At 45.6% G+C, this 24,809-nt stretch overlaps 2 protein-coding genes across 3 annotated transcripts in view; one reads left to right on the forward strand and one right to left on the reverse strand.

The window, feature by feature from the left end:
* Window positions 1-6,098, reverse strand: part of col2a1b (collagen, type II, alpha 1b) — an 86,493-nt gene extending 80,395 nt beyond the window's left edge. The window contains exons 1-2 of one of the 2 annotated variants that reach the window (XM_045691949.1): window positions 5,784-6,098; window positions 666-875 (exon numbers count right to left, since the gene is read on the reverse strand). In XM_045691949.1, coding sequence (XP_045547905.1) covers window positions 666-875; window positions 5,784-5,874 — 301 coding nt within the window. In that variant the 5' untranslated portion in view covers window positions 5,875-6,098. The remainder of the gene's footprint in view (window positions 1-665; window positions 876-5,783) is intronic. The other variant, XM_045691950.1, reaches the window with a different exon arrangement.
* Window positions 6,099-11,165: 5,067 nt separating this feature from the next.
* LOC123725662 (mucin-5AC-like) lies at window positions 11,166-14,389 on the forward strand. Its single transcript, XM_045692147.1, has 3 exons — window positions 11,166-11,500; window positions 12,662-13,778; window positions 13,868-14,389. The coding sequence occupies exons 1-3, from the start codon at window positions 11,166-11,168 to the stop codon at window positions 14,387-14,389; spliced, it is 1,974 nt and encodes a 657-aa protein (XP_045548103.1).
* The last annotated feature ends 10,420 nt before the right edge of the window (window positions 14,390-24,809 follow it).

Consider the following 24,809-nt stretch of genomic DNA (forward strand, 5'->3'; position numbering starts at 1 on the left):
ATAGGGCCAGCGTTATATAGGGCCAGTGTTATATAGGGCCAACGTTATATAGGGCGAGCATTATATAGGGCCAGCATTATATAGGGCCAGCATTATATAGGGCCAGCATTATATAGGGCCAGCATTATATAGGGCCAGCATTATATAGGGCCAGCATTATATAGGGCCAGCATTATATAGGGCCAGCATTATATAGGGCCAGCATTATATAGGGCCAGCATTATATAGGGCCAGCATTATATAGGGCCAGCATTATATAGGGCCAGCATTATATAGGGCCAGCATTATATAGGGCCAGCATTATATAGGGCCAGCATTATATAGGGCCAGCATTATATAGGGCCAGCATTATATAGGGCCAGCATTATATAGGGCCAACATTATATAGGGCCAGCATTATATAGGGCCAGCATTATATAGGGCCAGCATTATATAGGGCCAGCATTATATAGGGCCAGCATTATATAGGGCCAGCATTATATAGGGCCAGTATTATATAGGGCCAAAGCCACAGGTATTGGTAATGGTATAGGCCTAAGGCAATAGCCATCTTCTGATGATATTGCTTATTCCTTATGCTGTTATTCTCCCAAAAGTAACAATATGAATTCCACAGACAGACAGTAATTTATTTATGTGTGATAAATAAATAAATAAATTACGACCACTTGGGGGAGCTTCCCCGTCCCGCACGCAGATGGGGCAACACTCTCCGAATGGGATCTCGGGTTTGGGGCAGTCTTTAATCTCCTCGCAGATTATTTCATCACACAGGACAGTTCCCGTGTCGCACACACAAATACGACACGGCTCTGGTTTCCATACGTCCTTGTCACTATAGCTCTGTCCGTCCTGCATACAGCTGCCTGGGTCCTCTGTGAGTGAGTGAGTGAGTGAGTGTGTGTGTGTGTGTGTGTGTGTGTGTGTGTGTGTGTGTGTGTGTGTGTGTGTGTGTGTGTGTGTGTGTGTGTGGTTGTGAGTGTGTGACCAGACAGGTGTGCAGCACAACACAACATAAGAGGCCAGAGCAGGTGTGTGTGTGGTGGGAGGGAAGAGAGACAATAATGCATCACTAATCAATCAATCAATCAAGCAATCAAGCAATCAATCAATTACCTATGGATAAAATGTCAGTTAGTGGCTAGTCATTAGGCTACAATACATTTTGCTGTAAACAACAAAAGTCCAGAAAAAAAAAGATTGATTTGGAAATACCAGACTGAGCCAGACCCACAACAAAGACAACCCATTATCCCAAACTATTGACACCTTTGTTTGTTTATAGAACCACCATGTTCCAGGTAAACTTCATCACCTGCAGGTTCATTTAGAAACACACAGATACACTGTGAGATCAGCACCAATCACCTGCAGGTTCATTTAGAAACACACAGATACACTGTGAGATCAGCACCAATCACCTGCAGGTTGATTTAGAAACACACATATACACTGTGAGATCAGCACCAATCACCTGCAGGTTCATTTAGAAACACACAGATACACTGTGAGATCAGCACCAATCACCTGCAGGTTGATTTAGAAACACACATATACACTGTGAGATCAGCACCAATCACCTGCAGGTTCATAATCAACCACTAGGCGTCAGCACCATCTCACAAAACAGGCTGTTTGGATTTTTTTTTTCTTCCAGAGCATCCTGAGAAATGTCTCCATCATTTTTGATCAGTGGACCATGTCGCAAGCCTGAACTTCTCCCTTCAAAATAGAGAATCCTTTTAAAGCAAATATAACAAAACGGTAGCCTACATAGACTCAGATGCCCAAACACAGGCCTACTGCACATGTCCAATTCCCTTGTCTAAAAGCTGGGTTTGTTGTCTTTTGCCAAAGGCAGAAATAACTTTCTCACCTGAAGCAAACAAGTGACACCATTTTCACATAGACTAGGCTACACGCAGTGTTCAAACAAGGTGCTTGACCATTTAACAAAAAAAATTAATAATAATCATCTGGCCATCCAAGGGATCAATATCTCATACCAGAAGTTATCATTCTATCAAACTGCACCACTAAGTCAACGCCAAGACTGGAACCATCGAACCTCGCGGCTGAAAAGAGACGGAAGTTAACGTTGGCAGCTCGAGGTCAATCAGGCCATTCCATTAGGCGTCAAGTGGAACTTGGAAAGAGTGGAACTTGGAATGAGCGGAACGTGGAAGGAAGTCAGAGTAAGTACAGTAGCTAGATTTAGAGGCCTGGGGCCTGGTCACGTCTAGGTAACCAACAAACCTCTGTAGGCCATGAATGAGGTCCTTTCTTAAAGGGACAGAGCTACTGCCTTGTACAAACACGGGGCCCTTTTAACCCCCATCTGGAAGCCATGAAACGTCATAGAATGGAAAATGGACAGCTTTTATACAGATACCTTTGGGAGTATACTTGGTGGGGTGAATTAACATATCTCCTCAGTCAGGTGGGGTGAATTAACATATCTCCTCAGTCAGGTGGGGTGAATTAACATATCTCCTCAGTCAGGTGGGGTGAATTAACATATCTCCTCAGCCACTTGGGTTAAATTAACATATCTCCTCAGTCAGGTGGGATGAATTAACATATCTCCTCAGTCAGGTGGGGTGAATTAACATATCTCCTCAGTCAGGTGGGGTGAATTAACATATCTCCTCAGTCAGGTGGGGTGAATTAACATATCTCCTCAGCCACTTGGGTTAAATTAACATATCTCCTCAGTCAGGTGGGATGAATTAACATATCTCCTCAGTCACTTGGGTTAAATTAACATATATCCTCAGTCAGGTGGGGTGAATTAACATATCTCCTCAGTCACTTGGGTTAAATTAACATATCTCCTCAGCCAGGTGGGGTGAATTAACATATCTCCTCAGTCACGTGGGTTAAATTAACATATCTCCTCAGCCAGGTGGGGTGAATTAACATATCTCCTCAGTCACTTGGGTTAAATTAACATATCTCCTCAGCCAGGTGGGGTGAATTAACATATCTCCTCAGTCACGTGGGTTAAATTAACATATATCCTCAGTCACTTGGGTTAAATTAACATATCTCCTCAGTCACTTGGGTTAAATTAACATATCTTCTCAGTCAGATGGGGTCAATTAACATATCCCATCAGTCACTTGGGTTAAATTAACATATCTCCTTGGTCACTTGGGTTAAATTAACATATCTCCTTAGTCACTTGGGCACCAATGTAAGACCTATTGAAGCACTGACTAAGCAACATGAACTATTTCTGTTGAAAAATATTTTCTGTTCGATTCTGTTTCTGTTCTATTCTATCTCATCTGATGGATAGGACAAGTGGTGGTCAGAAAGTGGGATTTTGGTTCTTTATTGCAAACACAAGGATAGGCCTAATCTGTGCTGCAGTCTTCCTGAGTTGGCTACGGCCTACTCTTTCCTCTAGAAACAAAATGGAGGATGGAACATATTAAAGTGAAGACAGGTGTGTGGGAGAGACGGATGAACCATTAACTATGGTTCCCAGCTGAATTTGTTGTAACTTGCTGGCGGAGTATTGAATACCTTTATTTTCCCTCAGCTTCAACCTCTAGCCACAAGCCTTCCATGGTATGGTGATATAGATTGTGTCTCAAATGGCTCCCTATTCCCTATTTAAGGCTCCCTATTCCCTACACTCTTAGAAAAAGGCTTCCTAAAGCGTTCTTCGACTGTGCCCATAGGAGAACCCTTGTTGGAGAAAAGCCTTTTGTGTTCCATGTAGAACCCTCTTTCTACAGAGGGTTCTACATGGAACCCAAAAAGGGTTCTACATGCAACCAAAGGGTTCTCTTATTGGGACAGCTAAATAGCATAGCACTTGTTTTCTCTAAGAGTGAATGGGCTCTAGTCAAAAGCAGTTCACTAAATAGGGAATAGAGTGCCATTTTTGGACACACAGATTGAATACCTTCTCACTCAGCTCGGCCCTCTCCACGTAGGCCTATCCTTCCATGGCATAACCAGAGAGGTAAAAGTAGTGGATTGACCTCCTCCACCTTGCAGTGACTTGATGCCAGCTACGTACTTGGAGCTACTGCTCCCCTTTGAGCCTGCTAGTCTTGCGGCCTCTAGCCACTTTGGCCACTTTAGGACTTCTTAGCACATCCCAGTCAGAAATATTTCTCTCTGTCTCAGGAGAAGAACGACTTGCATTATATTCCAGGGGGCCCAGCCCACTCCGAAAGGGTAACCTGAGACTGTCTGCATTTTCATGTGTTTTATTTGGGAGGCCAGCACATTTTTCTTTTTCCTCTGCAATGTTTCTGTATTTTAAACCCCAACCCTAGCCCCTCTCATTGTCTTTGCTACTCTACTATTTATTGTGGAGCCTTACTATGTCTCCACTGAGCTCTTATGCATAAAATAATGTGCCTTAGTAGAATTACAATAATAACCCCGTCTCTTTTATAATATGTTTTCCATTAGTCCTCATGCCAGGTGATATTTATTTCTCCCTCTCCCCTGACTGTCAGTGACTGGGGCTGGGTAAATCTAGGAACCAGATGGAAGCACTCAAATCATATGGATGGAACTTTACTCCTGGCTTCCGTCCACCCGTGTCTCTATAGCGGCTACCTATCCTAGTCTCCTAAACTTTCCCTGTAAATAGGATACATTATTTAAAATAAATGATCTATTCATTTTTTGTTCCATATAATCGAATTGAATTGATTGACACGCCAAGTCTCAATATCGCTTCTTAAAATGTGGCCAATGGGCATAGGGAGAGATTTAAGTGGCATAGAATCGGGATATCAGAATATTAGGGCCATGTGTGGCGGGTTATGATATGGTAAGGCGGGTTATTAAGCTATTCATATAATAATTCCCAGGTTTCGGCACATAAATAGATCTTCGTTATGTTCCACCGTTCCACCTTTCCGACTCCAACACGCCTGGAATTGCCTCTGACAGGAAAGGAATGTTAACTCTTTTCACACAAAGGCCTTTGAGGCTGACCACCTTAGCTTGATCTCGTCGTTTGGTTTTGGTCCCTACAGTCTGTCTCAAAATGAACGAAGTTGAGCTCTGTCAAAGCGCTCTCGGAATGTTTGCAAAAGTACCCGCAGGTGTTCAGCCCAGCGGCAGCGCAACTTGTGAGAGGAGGGCGGGTGGAGGACAACCGGGTAGCTCGGATAGCTTGCGGAGAGCTGCGGAATGCTCTACCTTATCAGAGTTCTCCGATCTATATGGCATATAGTAGAATTTCCGAGAATCTTCAACAGCACATCCTTCATTGGCTATATCAAATGACCTTACTGCACTTGGATCAACAATATGAAAACAGTCAGCAACTCAAAATCAAGTCCATCACTTTTACGCACATCATTGGAATTCCATTGATCTATGATAGTTGTAAATTGGTTATAACTTGTGACATTCACAGCTTTGCAATCGAAAGTGCAATTTGAATATAAGCAATTAGGCTCTCAAGACACCTTACCCTTATCTATCCACGCACCTTTCCCTGGCTTTGTGGAATGGGAATAATCGCTCATATCCTTTGTGTAACGGTGAATACAATCGCTCAAGCAGAAAAAATGATGACCAACAATTAAATATAAAATACATATCATATTCACAGTGTATCCCAAATCTATGTGACTTATTGCCAGTAATATGCAAAACTCCCCCCCCCACCCACTCCCACAGTATAAAAGTTCTCAAAAGTAGAATTTGATCTTTTGTTTCAGTTAATTTAGCATTTCAAATATTTTCATAAACTTTTTTTCTTAATAAATATTTTTTTGAAGAATAAAAAAACGGCCACTTACGGTCTTCGTCCTGACATTTGACAACGGCTAATAGAATGACTTGGGTTGCTACAAGTAGCAGTACAGTCCTCGAATCCACAAAGCTAAACATGTCTAAATGTTAGACATGCAGGGCCTTTTAGGGGAGAAGAAAAAGAAAGGACGAAAGGAATTGGACTTCTCTCTTTTTGTTGTTGTTCTGTGTGTTCCCAGTTACAGAGCCGAACCATATATTCAACCACCTTCAAAACAAAAAAAAAAAACCCAATGGGGATTCCAGACCCCTCCAGAAATCTAGTACCGACCCGCGTCAGATCAGGTACTGCAGTTTTATGTGTCCGTTGCCTTCAATGAATCTTTGTATATTCCCAAATATCAGTCCGGCCCCTTACCCCCTGTCAAGCTGAAATCTGAACCCCGTTTCCCACCCATTTCTGTCTGTCCTGAAGTTCTATTCTTCCACACGGCTCAGTCCCCTCCTTCTTCCATGTGCTACTGAAAAGGGTTACCCAAAAAGTGAAACTTTTTTTCTTCTCTCCAACTTGTCTGGGCTACCTTCCCCCTCTCACCATTCTCCTATACCAGGCGCTATACAGACTTGTCTTCAGTGAGAGCCTAGTGCAATTACACAGAATGCACTAAGCAACATAAATGCCTCAGATCCTTTCCCGTTTTTATAAATCTGACCACTCATAATCAGCGGAGGAGTGGGACAAGAATTCGGCCCTGGCATGTCATCCACACTAGCCCTCATCACCGTGCAAACCGCCAATTAATTAGGGGTTCAACACCCGAGGAAGTGGAAACTCAAAACACATTAACTAGATCGCTGACTCTAAATATAATAGCCATGTATTCATCCAACAGTAAATGTAATGTACTAAAATAAACGTTGCACTTGTAGTCAACTACCCATGAGACCTATATGCTTATGGCAGGTGCACATGTGCCCCTCCATATCTCAAAGCTATATAAAATATCTTAGTTGTAAAATAGTTGCTATTGAGCTGAATATTGAGAGTTGAAAATTATACCTACGGAAAGCTGAGACCCTCCTTTCTTTGGCAGGGACAAGAGGACTGTCACGTCCTGACCAGTAAAGGGGTTATTTGTTACTATAGTATGGTCAGGACGTGGCAGGGGGGTGTTTGTTTTATGTGGTTCTGGGTTTGTTGGGATATGTGTTAATGTAGAGGGGTGTTTGTTTAGAGCATTCTGGGGTTTTTGGTTATGTTCTATGTTTTGTATTTCTATGATCTGTCTATGTTGTGTATTTCTTTGTGTTGGCCTGCTATGGCTCTCAATCAGGAACAGCTGTACATCGTTGTTGCTGATTGGGAGTCATACTTAGGTAGCCCTGTTTTCACATGTCCCTTGTGGGAAGTTGTTTTTGCACTGCTGTGTTAGCCTGCAATACTGTTCGTTCGTATGTTTTCTTGTTTTGTTCGTTAAGTGTTCAATAAAAGATAAAATGAGCACTCAACCCGCTGCGCCTTGGTCCAGTATATACGACAACCGTTACAAGGACGAAGCTTCCAAAGCTGTGTTTTTCCTGCAATTGCATTTTGAAATTTTATATGATCAGAACATGTTTTTTTTATTGAGGCCATGGGGGTAGAGGAGAGTGGCTTGCTCATCACAGCAGCAGGCCCCAGTGAGGGCAAAAGCACATGAGCAGGGCAGACACCATTTTCATTTGATGTATTTTTATTTAAAAAAAAAATGGTGTCAAATTTGACAAGCGCACCCAACTAGAAAAATTATCCAACCCATCTGGCATTTGCCAGAATTGCCAGATGGTTAATCCGCCCCTTGTCACACCCTGACCATAGAGAGCCCTTGGTTCTCCATGGTGTAGTAGGTCAGGGCGTGACTAGGGGGTGATCTAGTATGCCTATTTCTATGTTGGTGATAATATGGTTCCCAATTAGAGGCAGCTGTTTATCGTTGCCTCTGATTGGGGATCATATTTAGGTAGCTATTTCCCCACCTGTGTTTTGTGGGATATTGATTGATTGTTAGTGTGTTTGGGCACTACGTCTGCACGGTCATTAAGTTTTGTTGTTTGGTTAGTTTTACTTAAATAAACATGTGGAACTATACTCACACTGCGCCTTGGTCCGATCATTTTCAAGAACGTGACACCACAGTGGAACATTTGGCATGTGTGGAATAGATTACTTTATATTTATTAGTTTAATCAATTAATCAATTCAACTTAATGTCATTAGTAGCTTGTGACTTATATTGAACAAAAATAGAAGCGCAACCATTAAGATTTTACTGAGTTACAGTTCATATAAGGAAATCAGTCAATTTGAATTAATTAGGCCCTAATCTATGGATTTCACATGACTGGGAATACAGATATGCATCTGTTGGTCACAAATACCCATAAAAAAAAGGTAGGGGCATGAATCAGAAAACCATTCGGTATCTGGTGTGCCCACATTTTGCCTCATGCAGCGCTATACAGCTCATACATATAGAGTTGATCAGGCTGTTGATTGTGGAATATTGTCCTACTTCTCTTCAATGGCTGTCTGAAGTTGCTTTATATTGGCAGGAACTGGAATACACTTTTGTACACGTTGATCCAGAGCATCCCAAACATGCTCAATGGGTGACATGTCTGGTGAGTATGCAGGCCATTGAAGAACTGAGACATTTTCAGTTTCCTGGAATTGTGTACAGATCCTTGCGACATGGGGCCTTGCGTTATCATGCTGAAACATGAGGTGATGGCGGTGGATAAATGGCACTACAATGGGCCTCTGGATCTCATCACGGTATCTCTGTGCATTCAACTTGCAATCGATAAAAAGCAATTATGTTCATTGTATGTAGCTCATGCCTGCCCGTACCATAACCCCACTGCCACCATGGGGCACACTGTTCACAATGTCAACAGCAGCAAACCGCTCGCCCACACAACGCCATACACACTGTCTGCGGTTGTGAGGCCGGATGGACGTACTACCAAATTCTCTAAAACGGATGTTGCAGGCAGCTTATGGAAGAGAAATGAAAACTACTGTACATTTTCTGTAAACAGCTCTGGTGGACATTCCTGCATTCATCATGCCAATTGCACACTCCCTGAGGCATTGTTTTGTGTGACAGAAATGCACGTTTTAGAGTGGCCTTTTATTATCCCCAGCACAAGGTGCACCTGTGTAATGATCATGTTGTTTAATCAGCTTCTTGATATGCCACACCTGTCAGGTGGGTGGATTATCTTGGCAAAGGAGAAATGCTCAGTAAAAGGGATGGCAACTCATTTGTGCACAAAATTTGAGATACATTTAATTTTTAATTTAATTTAAATTTTATTCTATAACAACTGGGAGAGTGGGTGGCCACTATAACACCTGGAAAAATAAGTTTCCTCTGTAACACCTGGGAGGCTGGGTGGCCTCTATAACGCCTGGAAGACTGGGTGGCCTCAATAACACCTGGAAGACTGGGTGTCCTCCATAACACCTGGGAGGCTGGGTGGCCTCAATAACACCTGGGAGGCTGGGTGGCCTCAATAACTCCTGGAAGACTGGGTGGCCTCAATAACACCTGGGAGGCTGGGTGTCCTCCATAACACCTGGGAGGCTGGGTGTCCTCCATAACACCTGGGAGGCTGGGTGTCCTCCATAACACCTGGGAGGCTGGGTGTCCTCCATAACACCTGGGAGGCTGGGTGTCCTCAATAACACCTGGGAGGCTGGGTGTCCTCAATAACTCCTGGGAGGCTGGGTGTCCTCTTTAACACCTGGGAGGCTGGGTCGCCTCTATAAGCCTGGGAGGCTGGGTCGCCTCTATAACACCTGGGAGGTTGGGTCGTCTCTATAACACCTGGGAGGTTGGGTCGTCTCTATAAGCCTGGGAGGTTGGGTCGTCTCTATATACCTGGGAGGTTGGGTCGTCTCTATAAGCCTGGGAGGCTGGGTGTCCTCAATAACACCTGGGAGGCTGGGTTGTCTCTATAAGCCTGGGAGGCTGGGTCATCTCTATAAGCCTGGGAGGCTGGGTCGTCTCTATAACACCTGGGAGGTTGGGTCGTCTCTATAAGCCTGGGAGGTTGGGTCATCTCTATAAACCTGGGAGGTTGGGTCGTCTCTATAAGCCTGGGAGGTTGGGTCATCTCTATAAAGCCTGGGAGGTTGGGTCGTCTCTATAAGCCTGGGAGGTTGGGTCGTCTCTATAAGCCTGGGAGGTTGGGTCGTCTCTATAAAGCCTGGGAGGATGGGTCGTCTCTATAAAGCCTGGGAGGTTGGGTCATCTCTATATACCTGGGAGGTTGGGTCGTCTCTATATACCTGGGAGGTTGGGTCGTCTCTATAAGCCTGGGAGGTTGGGTCGTCTCTATAAAGCCTGGGAGGTTGGGTCGTCTCTATAAGCCTGGGAGGTTGGGTCGTCTCTATAAGCCTGGGAGGTTGGGTCGTCTCTATAACACCTGGGAGGTTGGGTCGTCTCTATAAGACCTGGAAGGTTGGGTCGTCTCTATAAGCCTGGGAGTTTGGGTTGTCTCTATAAACCTGGGAGGTTGGGTCGTCTCTATATACCTGGGAGGTTGTGTCGTCTCTATAAGCCTGGGAGGTTGGGTCGTCTCTATATACCTGGGAGGTTGGGTCGTCTCTATTAGCCTGGGAGGTTGTGTCGTCTCTATAAGCCTGGGAGGTTGGGTCGTCTCTATATACCTGGGAGGTTGGGTCATCTGAAGCATGGACCTGAAGGGAGGGGACCTATGCTGGGAATGGGACCTGAGATCAAGGACCTGTGAGGAGTTGTAGGGAGTAAGCTGTGAACTGTGTGGGAGTGGTGGGAGGAAAGAGGGGAGGAGCCCCGGGCCTGGGAACCTGGACGTGAAGAGGAGAGGAACCAGAGGCTGGGGTGCGACACACACACAGACTGCCTTAGGAATCTCACAGGAAGGTGTTGCTCCAGGAGATGGTGGGAGAAGAGGAGGTGGACTGATGGTGGGCTAGTCAAACATGACATATTTCATGCTATCAAATATAAAAAAAAAAATTATACTTTGGACCCGTTTATTTTTCTTCATCCACTCAAATGAAGGTTAATGGAAGAATTGTTAACGTCTCAAATTACATTATTTTGTCACTAATAATGAAGATGGGCTTCTATGATTTGATGACTGACCATCACGTCAGCTGGAAGGAGATTTTATTTTCTTCTGTTGTCTGGTTTGCTTCTGCCACTCATCAGGAGAATGGAGACACAGTGTAAAAGGACAGTGAAGACCTGCAGAAGGGTCAATAATCCTATCTTATGCATTTCAATAATGACCTCAAAGGGATGGTCAATGACTGATTCACTTGAACTCAAGTAATGAACACCGTGCCCAGACGTGGTATCCAACTGAGTGGTTTCCAACTGAGAAAACTTTCCATCATGGCTCCCAATCATGGCTCCCAATCCCCATTCAATGTGGATGAGAAGACTATAACGGTCATGTTCCAGTCACTAAGAGTCTCTGACCATGACATAGAGCAGTGTCTGCAACACGTCTGCACTCTCCTTCAGCGTGCCATGAAACCAGTAGACAACAATAGGATATGGAAAGGCCTAAGGAGGTACAAAGTCCGGAGCAAGAGAAGAAGCGATGGTGAAGCTGTACAGATCCCCAACAACATCATGCTGGGACCAAACAGCGGCGTCTTCAACCAAGGCCAGACCGCCCACTGCTATGTCTGTAACCTCACAGATCACCAGGTGAAGGACTGTCTGTAACCTCACAGATCACCAGGTGAAGGACTGTCTGTAACCTCACAGATCACCAGGTGAAGGACTGTCTGTAACACCACGGACAACCAGGTGAAGGACTGTCTGTAACCTCACAGATCACCAGGTGAAGGACTGTCTGTAACCTCACAGATCACCAGGTGAAGGACTGTCTGTAACCTCACAGATCACCAGGTGAAGGACTGTCTGTAACCTCACAGATCACCAGGTGAAGGACTGTCTGTGACACCACGGACAACCAGGTGAAGGACTGTCTGTGACACCACGGACAACCAGGTGAAGGACTGTCTGTAACACCACGGACAACCAGGTGAAGGACTGTCTGTAACCTCACAGATCACCAGGTGAAGGACTGTCTGTAACCTCACAGATCACCAGGTGAAGGACTGTCTGTGACACCACGGACAACCAGGTGAAGAATCGTCTGTGACACCACGGACAACCAGGTGAAGGACTGTCTGTAACACCACGGACAACCAGGTAAAGAATTGTCTGTAACGCCACAGACCACCAGGTGAAGGTTTTCAAAACTGTCAAGTGGTGGAGATGTGGTGAGTTCGGTGCAGTCCGAAGAGTACACGTTTGAAAGCAAGTGCACACTCTGCAATGGTCATGGGCACACCTACTTCAGCTGTCTACAAGCCCACAGCAACAGAGCAAAAATGGTGGAAGGGGAGCAGAACCTGAAGCGCAACAACCAACACAGCCAGCAGATGAGCAAGAAGAGCCCCAGATCCCACAGCTAGTCCCCAAACAAGATGAGCAGCAAAGAGAGGTGAGGAAGAGGAGGACTAGGGAACACAGAGAGGTGAGGAAGAGGAGGACAAGGGAGCACAGAGAGGTGAGGAAGAGGAGGACTAGGTAGCAGAGAGAGGTGAGGAAGAGGAGGACTAGGGAGCATAGAGAGGTGAGGAAGAGGAGGACTAGGGAGCATAGAGAGGTGAGGAAGAGGAGGACAAGGGAGCATAGAGAGGTGCAGAAGAGGAGGACAAGGGAGCATAGAGAGGTGAGGAAGAGGAGGACTAGGGAGCATAGAGAGGTGAGGAAGATGAGGACTAGGGAGTAGAGAGAGGTGCAGAAGAGGAGGACTAGGGAGGAGGGAGAGGTGACGGAGGAGGACTAGGGAGCATAGAGTGGTGAGGAAGAGGAGGACTAGGGAGCAGTCCTACAGCCAGCCCTACAGCCAGCCCTACAGCCAGTCCTACAGCCAGTCCTACAGCCAGCCCTACAGCCAGCCCTACAGCCAGCCCTACAGCCAGTCCTACAGCCAGTCCTACAGCCAGGCCTACAGCCAGTCCTACAGCCAGTCCTACAGCCAGTCCTACAACCAGTCCTACAGCCAGCCCTACAGCCAGCCCTACAGCCAGTCCTACAACCAGTCCTACAGCCAGTCCTACAGCCAGTCCTACAGCCAGCCCTACAACCAGTCCTACAGCCAGCCCTACAGCCAGCCCTACAACCAGCCCTACAGCCAGCCCTACAGCCAGCCCTACAACCAGTCCTACAGCCAGCCCTACAGCCAGCCCTACAACCAGTCCTACAGCCAGTCCTACAGCCAGCGCTACAGCCAGCCCTACAACCAGTCCTACAACCAGTCCTACAGCCAGCCCTACAGCCAGTCCTACAGCCAGTCCTACAGCCAGTCCTACAGCCAGCTCTACAGCCAGCCCTACAACCAGCCCTACAGCCAGTCCTACAGCCAGTCCTACAGCCAGTCCTACAGCCAGTCCTACAACCAGTCCTACAGCCAGTCCTACAGCCAGCTCTACAGCCAGCCCTACAGCCAGTCCTACAGCCAGCCCTACAGCCAGTCCTACAGCCAGCCCTACAGCCAGTCCTACAGCCAGCCCTACAGCCAGTCCTACAGCCAGTCCTACAACCAGTCCTACAGCCAGTCCTACAGCCAGTCATACAGCCATTCCTACAGCCAGTCCTACAGCCAGTCCTACAGCCAGCCCTACAGCCAGCCCTACAGCCAGTCCTACAGCCAGCGCTACAGCCAGCGCTACAGCCAGCCCTACAGCCAGCCCTACAGCCAGTCCTACAGCCAGCCCTACAGCCAGTCCTACAGCCAGTCCTACAGCCAGCCCTACAGCCAGCCCTACAGCCAGTCCTACAGCCAGTCCTACAACCAGTCCTACAGCCAGCCCTACAGCCAGCCCTACAGCCAGTCCTACAGCCAGCCCTACAGCCAGCCCTACAGCCAGCCCTACAGCCAGTCCTACAGCCAGCCCTACAGCCAGCCCTACAGCCAGCCCTACAGCCAGTCCTACAGCCAGCCCTACAGCCAGCCCTACAGCCAGCCCTACAACCAGTCCTACAGCCAGCCCTACAGCCATTCCTACAGCCAGCCCTACAGCCAGTCCTACAGCCAGCCCTACAGCCAGCCCTACAGCCAGCCCTACAGCCAGTCCTACAGCCAGCCCTACAGCCAGCCCTACAGCCAGCCCTACAACCAGCCCTACAACCAGTCCTACAACCAGCCCTACAGCCAGCCCTACAGCCAGTCATACAGCCAGTCACACAGCCAGTCCTACAGCCAGCCCTACAGCCAGCCCTGCAGCCAGTCCTGCAGCCAGTCTTGCAGCCAGTCTTGCAGCCAGTCTGACAGTCTGTCCGACTACAGACCAGAGAGCAAGAGTGCTGAGGAGAACGATGACAGCTTTAAGTCCTTCAGTGAGGAGCCATCCCAAGACTCTCCCCTACCTTATGACACAGGTCCTGGAGCAGACTGGTCCACTCAAACGGAGGCTCATCATGACGAGCCACCAAACCTTAGCAGTACTTATGCTGCCTCCCACCTCCCTGACGGCTACCCTCCTCTGCTCCCAGACACTTCCAGCTCTATCGAAAGGAAGCCGTCTGTCAAATAGTGATAAGAAACGTCCTATCTCTTCCCCACAGGAAGAGGGAACTCAAAAAAGAGAAAAGAAAATAGAGAAAAACAGCCCTAAATAAGTATCATTAAATAGAGAGGTAATTAACATACAAGCTAAACTTCATCAGGGGTAATCATTACAGTCGGTTTTGGTCTACCATCTTATATTTTAAATGGATGACACGTTGAAGTGATAATCACTAACGACCAACACGTAAATATTTATGTTATAAATGTCTGCCTTCTATTATACAATGTGTATTTAAAATATATTATAAAGTCATGAATTGTATTAATTATTGATTGAAATAATAGATCTTTATATATACAAACTAAATAAAGATTATATTAAAACAAACAACAACATGATGCAAAACAACTTGCCTGTGTCTCATAAAGGAGAAAAGAAACAGAAAGTATATTTTTTTTAAAGCTGATCTTAAACCAAGATGATCAATAAACTCATTGGATGATAGTGAATGGGGTCAGGAGGTTTTCCTGAACACATGACCTGACCAGTAAAATGTCAGGGCCCAAGTTAGGAGCTAAAACTTTCACCAGTTTCCCCTGGCCTTATAACATGGTCAGGACAATCATCTTGTCTGATAACAGGGTCAGGACCAACATCCTGTCTGATAACAGGGTCAGGACCAACATCCTGTCTGATAACAGGGTCAGGACCAACATCCTGTCTGATAACATGGTCAGGACAAACATCTTGTCTGATAACAGGGTCAGGACCAACATCCTGTCTGATAACAGGGTCGGACCAACATCCTGTCTGATAACAGGGTCAGGACCAACATCCTGTCTGATAACAGGGTCAGGACCAACATCCTGTCTGATAACAGGGTCAGGACCAACATCCTGTCTGATAACATGGTCAGGACCAACATCCTGTCTGATAACAGGGTCAGGACCAACATCCTGTCTGATAACAGGGTCAGGACCAACATCCTGTCTGATAACATGGTCAGGACCAACATCCTGTCTGATAACATGGTCAGGACCAACATCCTGTCTGATAACAGGGTCAGGACCAACATCCTGTCTGATAACAGGGTCAGGACCAACATCCTGTCTGATAACATGGTCAGGACCAACATCCTGTCTGATAACAGGGTCAGGACCAACATCCTGTCTGATAACAGGGTCAGGACCAACATCCTGTCTGATAACAGGGTCAGGACCAACATCCTGTCTGATAACAGGGTCAGGACCAACATCCTGTCGGATAACATGGTCAGGACCAACATCCTGTCTGATAACATGGTCAGGACCAACATCCTGTCTGATAACAGGGTCAGGACCAACATCCTGTCTGATAACAGGGTCAGGACCAACATCCTGTCTGATAACATGGTCAGGACCAACATCCTGTCTGATACCAGGGTCAGGACCAACATCCTGTCTGATAACAGGGTCAGGACCAACATCCTGTCTGATAATATGGTCAGGACAAACATCCTGTCTGATAACAGGGTCAGGACCAACATCCTGTCTGATAACAGGGTCAGGACCAACATCCTGTCTGATAATATGGTCAGGACAAACATCCTGTCTGATAACTGGGTCAGGACCAACATCCTGTCTGATAACATAGTCAGGACCAACATCTTGTCTGATAACAGGGTCAGGACCAACATCCTGGCCCTACATTACAGTCATGCACCTGTAAAGACCTTCCAATGGAGAGCAATGCATCAATTTAAAAAAAAATCTTTATCGAGGTGTTCTCACACATACACTATACATACAAAAGTATGTGGACACCCCTTCAAATTCGTGGATTCGCCAAACCCGTTGCTGACAGGTGTATAAAATTGGGCATACAGCCATGCAATCTCCAAAGACAAACCTTGACAATAGAATGGCCTTATTGAAGAGCTCAGTGACTTTCAACATAGCATTTCTGCCCGCGCTAGAGCTACCCCGGTCAACTGTGAGTGTTGTTATTGTGAAGTGGAAACGTCTAGGAGCAACAACAGCTCATCCGCGAAGTGGTAGACCACACAAGCTCACAGAATGGGACCGCCGAGTGCTGAAGCGCGTAGCTCATAAAAATCGTTCCAAACTGCCCCTGGAAGCAATGTCAGCAGCTTCTAATAATTCCACTACAAACTGTACGTCGGGAGCTTCATCCAATGGGTTTCCATGGCCGAGCAGCCGCACACAAGCCTAAGATCACCATGCACAATGTAAAACATCGGCTGGAGTGGTGTAAAGCTCGCCGCCATTGGACTCTGGAGCAGTGGAAAACGCGTTCTCTGGAGTGATGAATCACGCTTCACCATCTGGCAGTCTGACAGACTAATCTGGGTTTGGCGGATGCCAAGAAAACGCTACCTGCCCCAATGCATAGTGCCAACTGTAAAGTTTGGTGGAGGAGGTCTGGGGCTGGTTGTCATGGTTCCGGTTAGGCCCCTTAGTTTCAGTGAAGGGAAATCTTAATGCTAAAGCATTCAATGACATTCTAGACGATTCTGTGTTTCTAACTTTGTAGCAAAGGTTTGGGGAAGCCCCTTTCCTGTTTCTGCATGATAACGCCCCCGTGCACAAAGCGAGGTCCATACAGAAATGGTTTTTCGAGATCAGTGTGGAAGAACTTGGCTGGCCTGCACAGAGCCCTGATCTCAACCCCATCGAACATCTTTGGGATGAATTGGAATGCCGACTGCGAGCCAGGTCTAACCGCCTAACATCAGTGCCCGACCTCACTAATGCTCTTGTGGCTGAATGAAAGCAATTCCCTGCAGAAATGGTCCAACATCTAGTAGAAAGCCTTCCCAGAAGAGTGGAGGTTATTACAGCAACAAAGGGGGGACCGACTCCATGTTAATGCCCATGATTTTGGAATGAGAAGTTCGATGAGCAGGTGTCCACATACATTTGGTCATGTAATTACACACACCATTCTAACTGTTCTGTTTTACTGTTCTCAGACATTCTTACACTGTAATTTTGTCCTACTGGTTGAAAACGGTAGGCAGAAGCATTGATTGAAGATTTTGGGTTTAAACAGAAACACCTCATATAACTAAACAAAAAGAAAAGAGAGATAGAGAGAGAGTGTATATGTGTCTTATAATTAACACACACACACACACACACACACACACACACACACACACACACACACACACACACACACACACACACACACACACACACACACACACACACACACACACACACACACACACACACACACAGACTCCAGAATAGAGCAGAGAGAGGTTACACCACAACCACTGTGGTTAACAACCAGACAACCCTGGCCTTCTGATGTGGCCCAAGTCTATTCTAAAAACTAGAACAGAGCACATAAATCACCTACAATCATTTGCCCTCAGAGACAAATGCAGCAGGCTCTTTGAACCATTGTTGTATGTTGCTGTCTATATACTATAGCCACTGAGGTGGTATCCACTCCTTAGAGTCTTCACCCCACTGTGCCCAGGGTTCTGACCCTTAACCCCTGACATCTGAACCTTAACCTTCCACATCCTTATTGGCAACAAGAGCAGCTGCAGCCAGTTGTATTGGATGAGCACGGATAGGCTATTCTTCGCTGCAGGTTTTCTCTCAGGTCAGGTCTAAGTAGAGAATGCTATTGTAAGTTTTTGTTAGTAGTTTAAATTTAGGCTAATCCACCCAATGTGTTGCATGTGCTATTTAGTCTCATGTGCTTTACACACATGCTGTTTAGTGAGTCTAGATATATCAATACATTGTCAGGGGTAGGGCTATGTAACATATTTCATTGGATTATGTCCAATACAGTGTCAGTTCAACAATAAACTACCGTGCATGTTATACTAGATTTTGTCCCAGAAAATGACCTCAAGTTGACTTCACAAAACATTTTTATATTATTGTTGACGTACTCTCATAAAAAAAATATAGGAAGAACTATTCCGGTCTTAAAGCTCATTTCAGCATTTCAGTACTTTGGGGATTGAGCCACTTTGTATTATGACATTCTTTTCTCCAACTCATGTTTTAAGGTGTAGGGAAGCACTCCATGTCTGAATATATTTACAATAATTCACAGTAATTATCACGTTGTGACTTTGTGGTCTTGTTCTTCCATCCTGTACAATTCTGGAATGAAAAGTCCTGACTGGAAAACTATTAACTTATTATATTCCAACATTCTGGAATGATTTGAAATCAAACCTAGCTAGTGTCTGATGTAATGTTGACAGTCACTACAGGAAGGGACAGTAATAGCCGTACTCTTATCCTACTCTATTGTTCCTCTGGTGATGTAGAGGTTAACCCAGTCCCTGCACCACCAAGCATCACTCCCATTCTCCAGGCACTCTCATTTGTTCACTTCTGTAACCGTAAAAGCCTTGGTTTCATGCATGTTAACATTAGAAGCCTCCTCCCTCAGTTTATTTTATTCACTGCTTTAGCACACTCCGCCAACCCTGATGTCCTAGCCGTGTCTGAATCCTGGCTTAGGAAGGCCACCAAAAATCCTGAAATTTCCATCCCTAACTATAACGTTTTCGAACAAGATAGAACTGCCAAAGGGGGCGGAGTTGCAATCTATTGCAGAGATAGCCTGCAGAGTTCTGTCATGCTATCCAGGTCTTTGTCCAAACAGTTTGAGCTTCTACTTTTAAAAATCCAACTTTCCAGAAACAAGTCTCTCACCATTGCCGCTTGTTATAGACCCCCCTCGGCCCCCAGTTGTGCCCTGGACACCGTATGTGAATTGATTGCCCCCCATCTATCTTCAGAGTTCATACTGCTAGGTGACCTAAACTGGGACATGCTTAACACCCAGACCATCCTACAATCTAAGCAAGATGCCCTCGATCTCATGCAAATCATCTAGGAACCTACCAGGTACAACCCTAAATCCCTAACCATGGGCACCCTCTTAGATATCATCCTGACCAACCTGCCCTCTAAATACACCTCTGCTGTCTTCAACCAGGATCTCAGCAATCACTGCCTCATTGCCTGTGTGCGTACTGGGTTTGTGGTCAAACGACATTTACATTTACTTTTACGTCATTTAGCAGACGCTCTTATCCAGAGCGACTTACAAATTGGTGCATTCACCTTATGATATCCAGTGGAACAACCCCTCATCACTGTCAAACGCTCCCTAAAACACTTCAGCGAGCAGGCCTTTCTAATCGACCTGGCCCAGGTATCCTGGAAGGATATTGACCTCATCCCGTCAGTAGTGGATGCCTGTTTGCTCTTCAAAAGTGCTTTCCTCTCCATCTTAAATAAGCATGCCCCATTCAAAAAATGGAGAACTATGAACAGCTATAGCCCTTTGTTCACCCTAGACTTGACTGCCCTTGACCAGCACAAAAACATCCTGTGGCGTTCTGCATTAGCATCGAATAGCCCCCATGATATGCAACTTTTCAGGGAAGTCAGGAACCAATATACTCAGTCAGTTAGGAAAGCTAAAGCTAGCTTTTTCAAACAGAAATTTGCTTCCTGTAGCACTAATTCCAAAAAGTTTTGAGACACTGTAAAGTCCATGGAGAATAAGAGCACCTCCTCCCAGCTGCCCACTGCACTGAGGTTAGGAAACACTGTCACCACCGATAAATCTATGATAATTGATCATTTCAATAAGAATTTTACCACGGCTGGCCATGCTTTCCACCTGGCCACCCCTACCCCAGCCAACATCTCAGCACCCCCTGCAGCAACTTTCCCAACCCCCCCCCGCTTCTCCTTCCCCCAAATCCAGACAGCTGATGTTTTGAAAGAACTGCAAAATCTGGATGCCTACAAATCAGCTGGGATAGAAATTGTTGCAACCCTTATTACTAGCCAATTCAACCTCTCTTTCGTATCGTATGAGATCCCCAAAGATTGGAAAGCTGTCGCGGTCATCCCCCTCTTCAAAGGGGAGACACTCTAGACCCAAACTGTTATAGACCTATATCTATCCTGCCCTGCCTTTCTAAAATCTTCGAAAGCCAAGTTAATAAACGTATCACCGACCATTTCGAATCCCACCATACCTTCTCCACAATGCAATCTGGTTTCCGAGCTGGTCATGGGTGCACCTCAGCCACGCTCAAGGTCTTAAACGATATCATAACTGCCATCGATAAAAGACAGTACTGTGCAGCCATCTTCATCGACCTGGCCAAGGCTTTCGAATCCGTCAATCACTGCATTCTTACCGGCAGACTCAATAGCCTTGGCTTCTCAAATGACTGCCTCGCCTGGTTCACCAACTACTTCTCAGATAGAGTTCAGTGTGTCAAATCTGAGGACCTTTTTTTCCGGACCTCTGGCAGTCTCTATGGGGGTGCCACAGGGTTCAATTCTTGGGTCAACTCTTTTCTCTGTATATATCAATGATGTCGCTCTTGCTGCTGGTGATTCTCTGATCCACCTCTACGCAGACGCACCATTCTGTATACATCTTTCCTTTCTTTGGACACTGTGCTAACAAACCTCCAAACGAGCTTCAACGCCATACAACACTCCTTCCGTGGCCTCCAATTGCTTTTAAATGCTAGTAAAACTAAGTGCATGCTCTTCAACCGATTGCTGTCTGCACCATCCCGCCCGACTAGTATCACTACTCTGAACGGTTCTAACCTAGAATATGTGGACAACTACAAATACCTAGTTGTCTGGTTAGACTGTAAACTCTCCTTCCAGACTCACATTAAGCATCTCCAATCCAAAATTAAATCTATAATTGGCTTCCTATTTCGCAACAAAGCATCCTTTACTCGTGCCGCCAAACATACCCTTGTAAAACTGACTATCCTACCAATCCTTGACTTCGGTGATGTCATTTACAAAATAGTCCTCAACACTCTACTCAGCAAACTGGATGTAGTCTATCACAGTGCCATCCGTTTTATCACCAAAGCCCCATATGCTACCCACCACTGTGACCTGTATGCTCTCGTTGGCTGGCCCTCAGTACATATCCTTCACCAAACCCACTGGCTCCATGTCATCTATAAGTCTCTGCTAGGTAAAGCCCCGCTTTATCTCAGCTCAGTGGTCACCATAGCAACACCAACTCGTAGCATGCGCTCCAGCAGGTATATTTCACTGATCATCCCCAAAGCCAGCACTTCCTTTGGCCGCCTTTCCTTCCAGTTCTCTGCTGCCAATGACTGGAACGAATTGCAAAGATCTCTGAAGCTGGAGTCTTATATCTCCCTCTCTAACTTTAAGCACCAGCTGTCTGAGCAGCTTACCGATCACTGTACCTGTACATAGCCCATCTGTAAATAGCCCACCCGACTACATCATCCCCATATTAGTACTTACCCTCTTGCTCTTTTGCACAGCAGTATCTCTACTTGCACATCATCGGCACATCTATCACTCCAGTATTAATGCTAAATTGTAATGTTTTTTGCCTCTAAGGCCTATTTATTGCCTGCCTCCCTACTCTTCTACATTTGCACTCACTGTACATAGATTTTTCTTTTTTTCTATTTTTCTTTTCTGTTATTGACTGTACGTTTTTTTATGTGTAACTCTGTGTTGTTGTTTTTGTTGCACTGCTTTGCTTTATCTTGGCCAGGTCACAGTTGTAAATGAGAACTTGTTCTCAACTGGCCTACCTGGTTAAATAAAGGTGAACAAAAAAAATAAAAAATAATGTTGACACTCAGTACAGCGAAGGACAGTAAAATGGTTGACAGTCAGTACAGAGAGGGACTATAATATTGACAGTCAGTACAGGGAGGAACATTAATAATGTTGACAGTCAGTACAGGGAGGGACAGTAATACTTTTGACAGTCAGTACAGGAAGGGACATTAATACTGTTGACAGTCAGTACAGGGAGGGACAGTAATACTGTTGACAGTCAGTACAGGAAGGGACAGTAAAAATACTGTTGACAGTCAATACAGGGAAGGACAGTAAAACTGTTGACAGTCAGTACAGGGAAGGACAGTAAAACTGTTTATTAAGGATCCCCATTAGCTGCTGCCAAAGCTGTAGGTACTCTTCCTGGGGTCCAGCAAAATGAAGGCAGTTAAATACAATTAAAAACATAACATTTCCAAACAGATTTCACAACACATTAAGTGTGTGCCCTCAGGCCACTACTCTACTACCACAAAATCCATGTGTACGTGTGTGTGTGTGTGTGTGTGTGTGTGTGTGTGTGTGTGTGTGTGTGTGTGTGTGTGTGTGTGTGTGTGATGTGTGTGTGTGTGTGTGTGTGTGTGTGTGTGTGTGTGTGTGTGTGTGTGTGTGTGTGTGTGTGATTGTGTGTGTCAGATCGTGTGTGTGTGTGTGTGTGTGTGTGTGTGTGTGTGTGTGTGTGTGTGTGTGTGTGTGTGTGTGTGTGTGTGTGTGTGTGTGTGTGTGTGTGTGTGTGTGTGTGTGTGTGTGTGTGTGTGTGTGTGTGTGTGTGTGTGTGTGTGTGTGTGTGTGTGTGTGTGTGTGTGTGTGTGTGTGTGTGTGTCAGATCGTGTGTGTGTGTGTGTGTGTGTGTGTGTGTGTGTGTGTGTGTGTGTGTGTGTGTGTGTGTGTGTGTGTGTGTGTGTGTGTGTGTGTGTGTGTGTGTGTGTGTGTGTGTGTGTGTGATGTGTGTGTGTGTGTGTGTGTGTGTATATCTCTGTGTGTATCTGTACAGCCCATCAGAGGAACCATCCTGAAACAAGCCTTCCTTTTGTTACAGACATCTTGCCCATAGCTGGATGAGAGGTGAGACATCACTGTCGCATCCCTCCAATAGAATTCCAGGCACTTGTAGAATCTACGCCATGGCGCCTTGAAGCTGTCCTGGGAGCTCGTGGTGGCCCATCAACAGTCCCTGATCGTTTATTTTAATTAACGTGTTTAAAACACACTCACTCTTAAGTGCCAATAGTGTGTCAATCGAGTAGACTTTGCCCTGTGAGTTCTGTCACAATTTTCCTAAGGCAAGTACAGAATAATAGCCTCTTTGTTTTGGGTCTACTTTGGAGCAGTGCCTGGGTTTATAGGGTTCGTTTGTACAGTCATTTTGATCAGGAAGGGAAATACAAGTAGGATTTTAAAAGCAAGATTGTGTTTTTTGTAGTCCTCGTAAGTGTACCTGTACCCATGGGATGGAAATTAAGCCTGCTAGCATGAAGCTAGTACTTTTCAGACCAGGCTAGTAGAAAATGTGCCCAACTAGTCAGGCCCGGCTAGAGAAACGATGTATTTTCAAAAATCACATTCTACTAGCCCGGCTGGCCAGTGTGTAAAATGTGTCCATCCCTGCCTGTACCACAACCAGAACACTTGAACAGAGATAGGGAGTATTGTTTTTCATAATTGTACTTTAGATGGCAATTTCTCAATTATCTTCGGGAACTACAGGCTGTAAAAAATAAAGTTCCAGAACTTTACAGAACATGAAGTGACTGTATTTCTGTGAGCCTGGAAGTGGTAAAAGTTAACATAGAGAAATAGAGGTTGGATTGTACAAGTAACTGCCAAAATAAAGGAAACACTTGAGTAAATGAAGGATACAAAGAATATTGAAAACAGGTGCTTCCTGTTACAGCCAATCCGTTTTGGACACTACAGACAATTTTATGAGAAGACCGATGTCTCATAATCTGACATCCACCGTTCTAGCTCTGTCACCTTTCACCTCAGATGGGATGTCTCCTGGTCTGACACCCACCGCTCTAGCTCTGTCACCTTTCACCTCAGATGGGATGTCTCCTGGTCTGACCAACACTGCTCTAGCTCTGTCACCTTTCACCTCAGATGGGATGTCTCCTGGTCTGACACCCACCTCTCTAGCTCTGTCACCTTTCACCTCAGATGGGATGTCTCCTGGTCTGACACCCACCGCTCTAGCTCTGTCACCTTTCACCTCAGATGGGATGTCTCCTGGTCTGACCAACACTGCTCTAGCTCTGTCACCTTTCACCTCAGATGGGATGTCTCCTGGTCTGACAAACACCTCTCTAGCTCTGTCACCTTCCACCTCAGATGGGATGTCTCCTGGTCTGACACCCACCTCTCTATCTCTGTCACCTTTCTTCGCAGGTGCGGAAGTGAGATATAGTCAGATGCAGTGGATTGAGACATATCCAACCCCTCCTGATATCTCAAATATCAGATCTTAAACTGACAGATTTTAAATGGGAATGTTTTCATTGTATTAATATGATATCCGTGTGGCCGCGGAAACACGGTGACATCGACTCTGCACTATTGAATGTTTAAACGGTGTGTTCAATAAAGACATGAAAACGTAAAAATCTTTGTGTGTTATTAGTTTAAGCAGACTGTGTTTGTCTATTGTTGTGGCCTAGATGAAGATCAGATCAAATTTATGACCAATTTATGCAGAAATCAGGTAATTCCAAAGGGTTCACATACTTTTTCTTTCCAGTGTATGTAGGTCTCTGAATGAGCTCACTCTGAGCCATGTTCTGTTATAATCTCCACCCGGC

The sequence above is a fragment of the Salmo salar genome, chromosome ssa12 (genome assembly GCF_905237065.1).
Source record: "Salmo salar chromosome ssa12, Ssal_v3.1, whole genome shotgun sequence".
In the NCBI taxonomy this organism is placed as follows: domain Eukaryota; kingdom Metazoa; phylum Chordata; class Actinopteri; order Salmoniformes; family Salmonidae; genus Salmo; species Salmo salar.

Excerpts from the sequence above, each read along its gene's own strand:
- LOC123725662 (XM_045692147.1), top strand. The coding sequence starts at position 11,166 with ATGGCTCCCAATCATGGCTCCCAATCCCCATTCAATGTGGATGAGAAG. Across the intron at positions 11,501-12,661 it reads CACCAGGTGAAGGACTGTCT|AGGAGGACTAGGGAGCAGTC; the intron begins GTAACCTCACAG and ends GTGGTGAGGAAG. Across the intron at positions 13,779-13,867 it reads GCCCTACAGCCAGCCCTACA|CCCTACAGCCAGTCCTACAG; the intron begins GCCAGTCCTACA and ends TCCTACAGCCAG.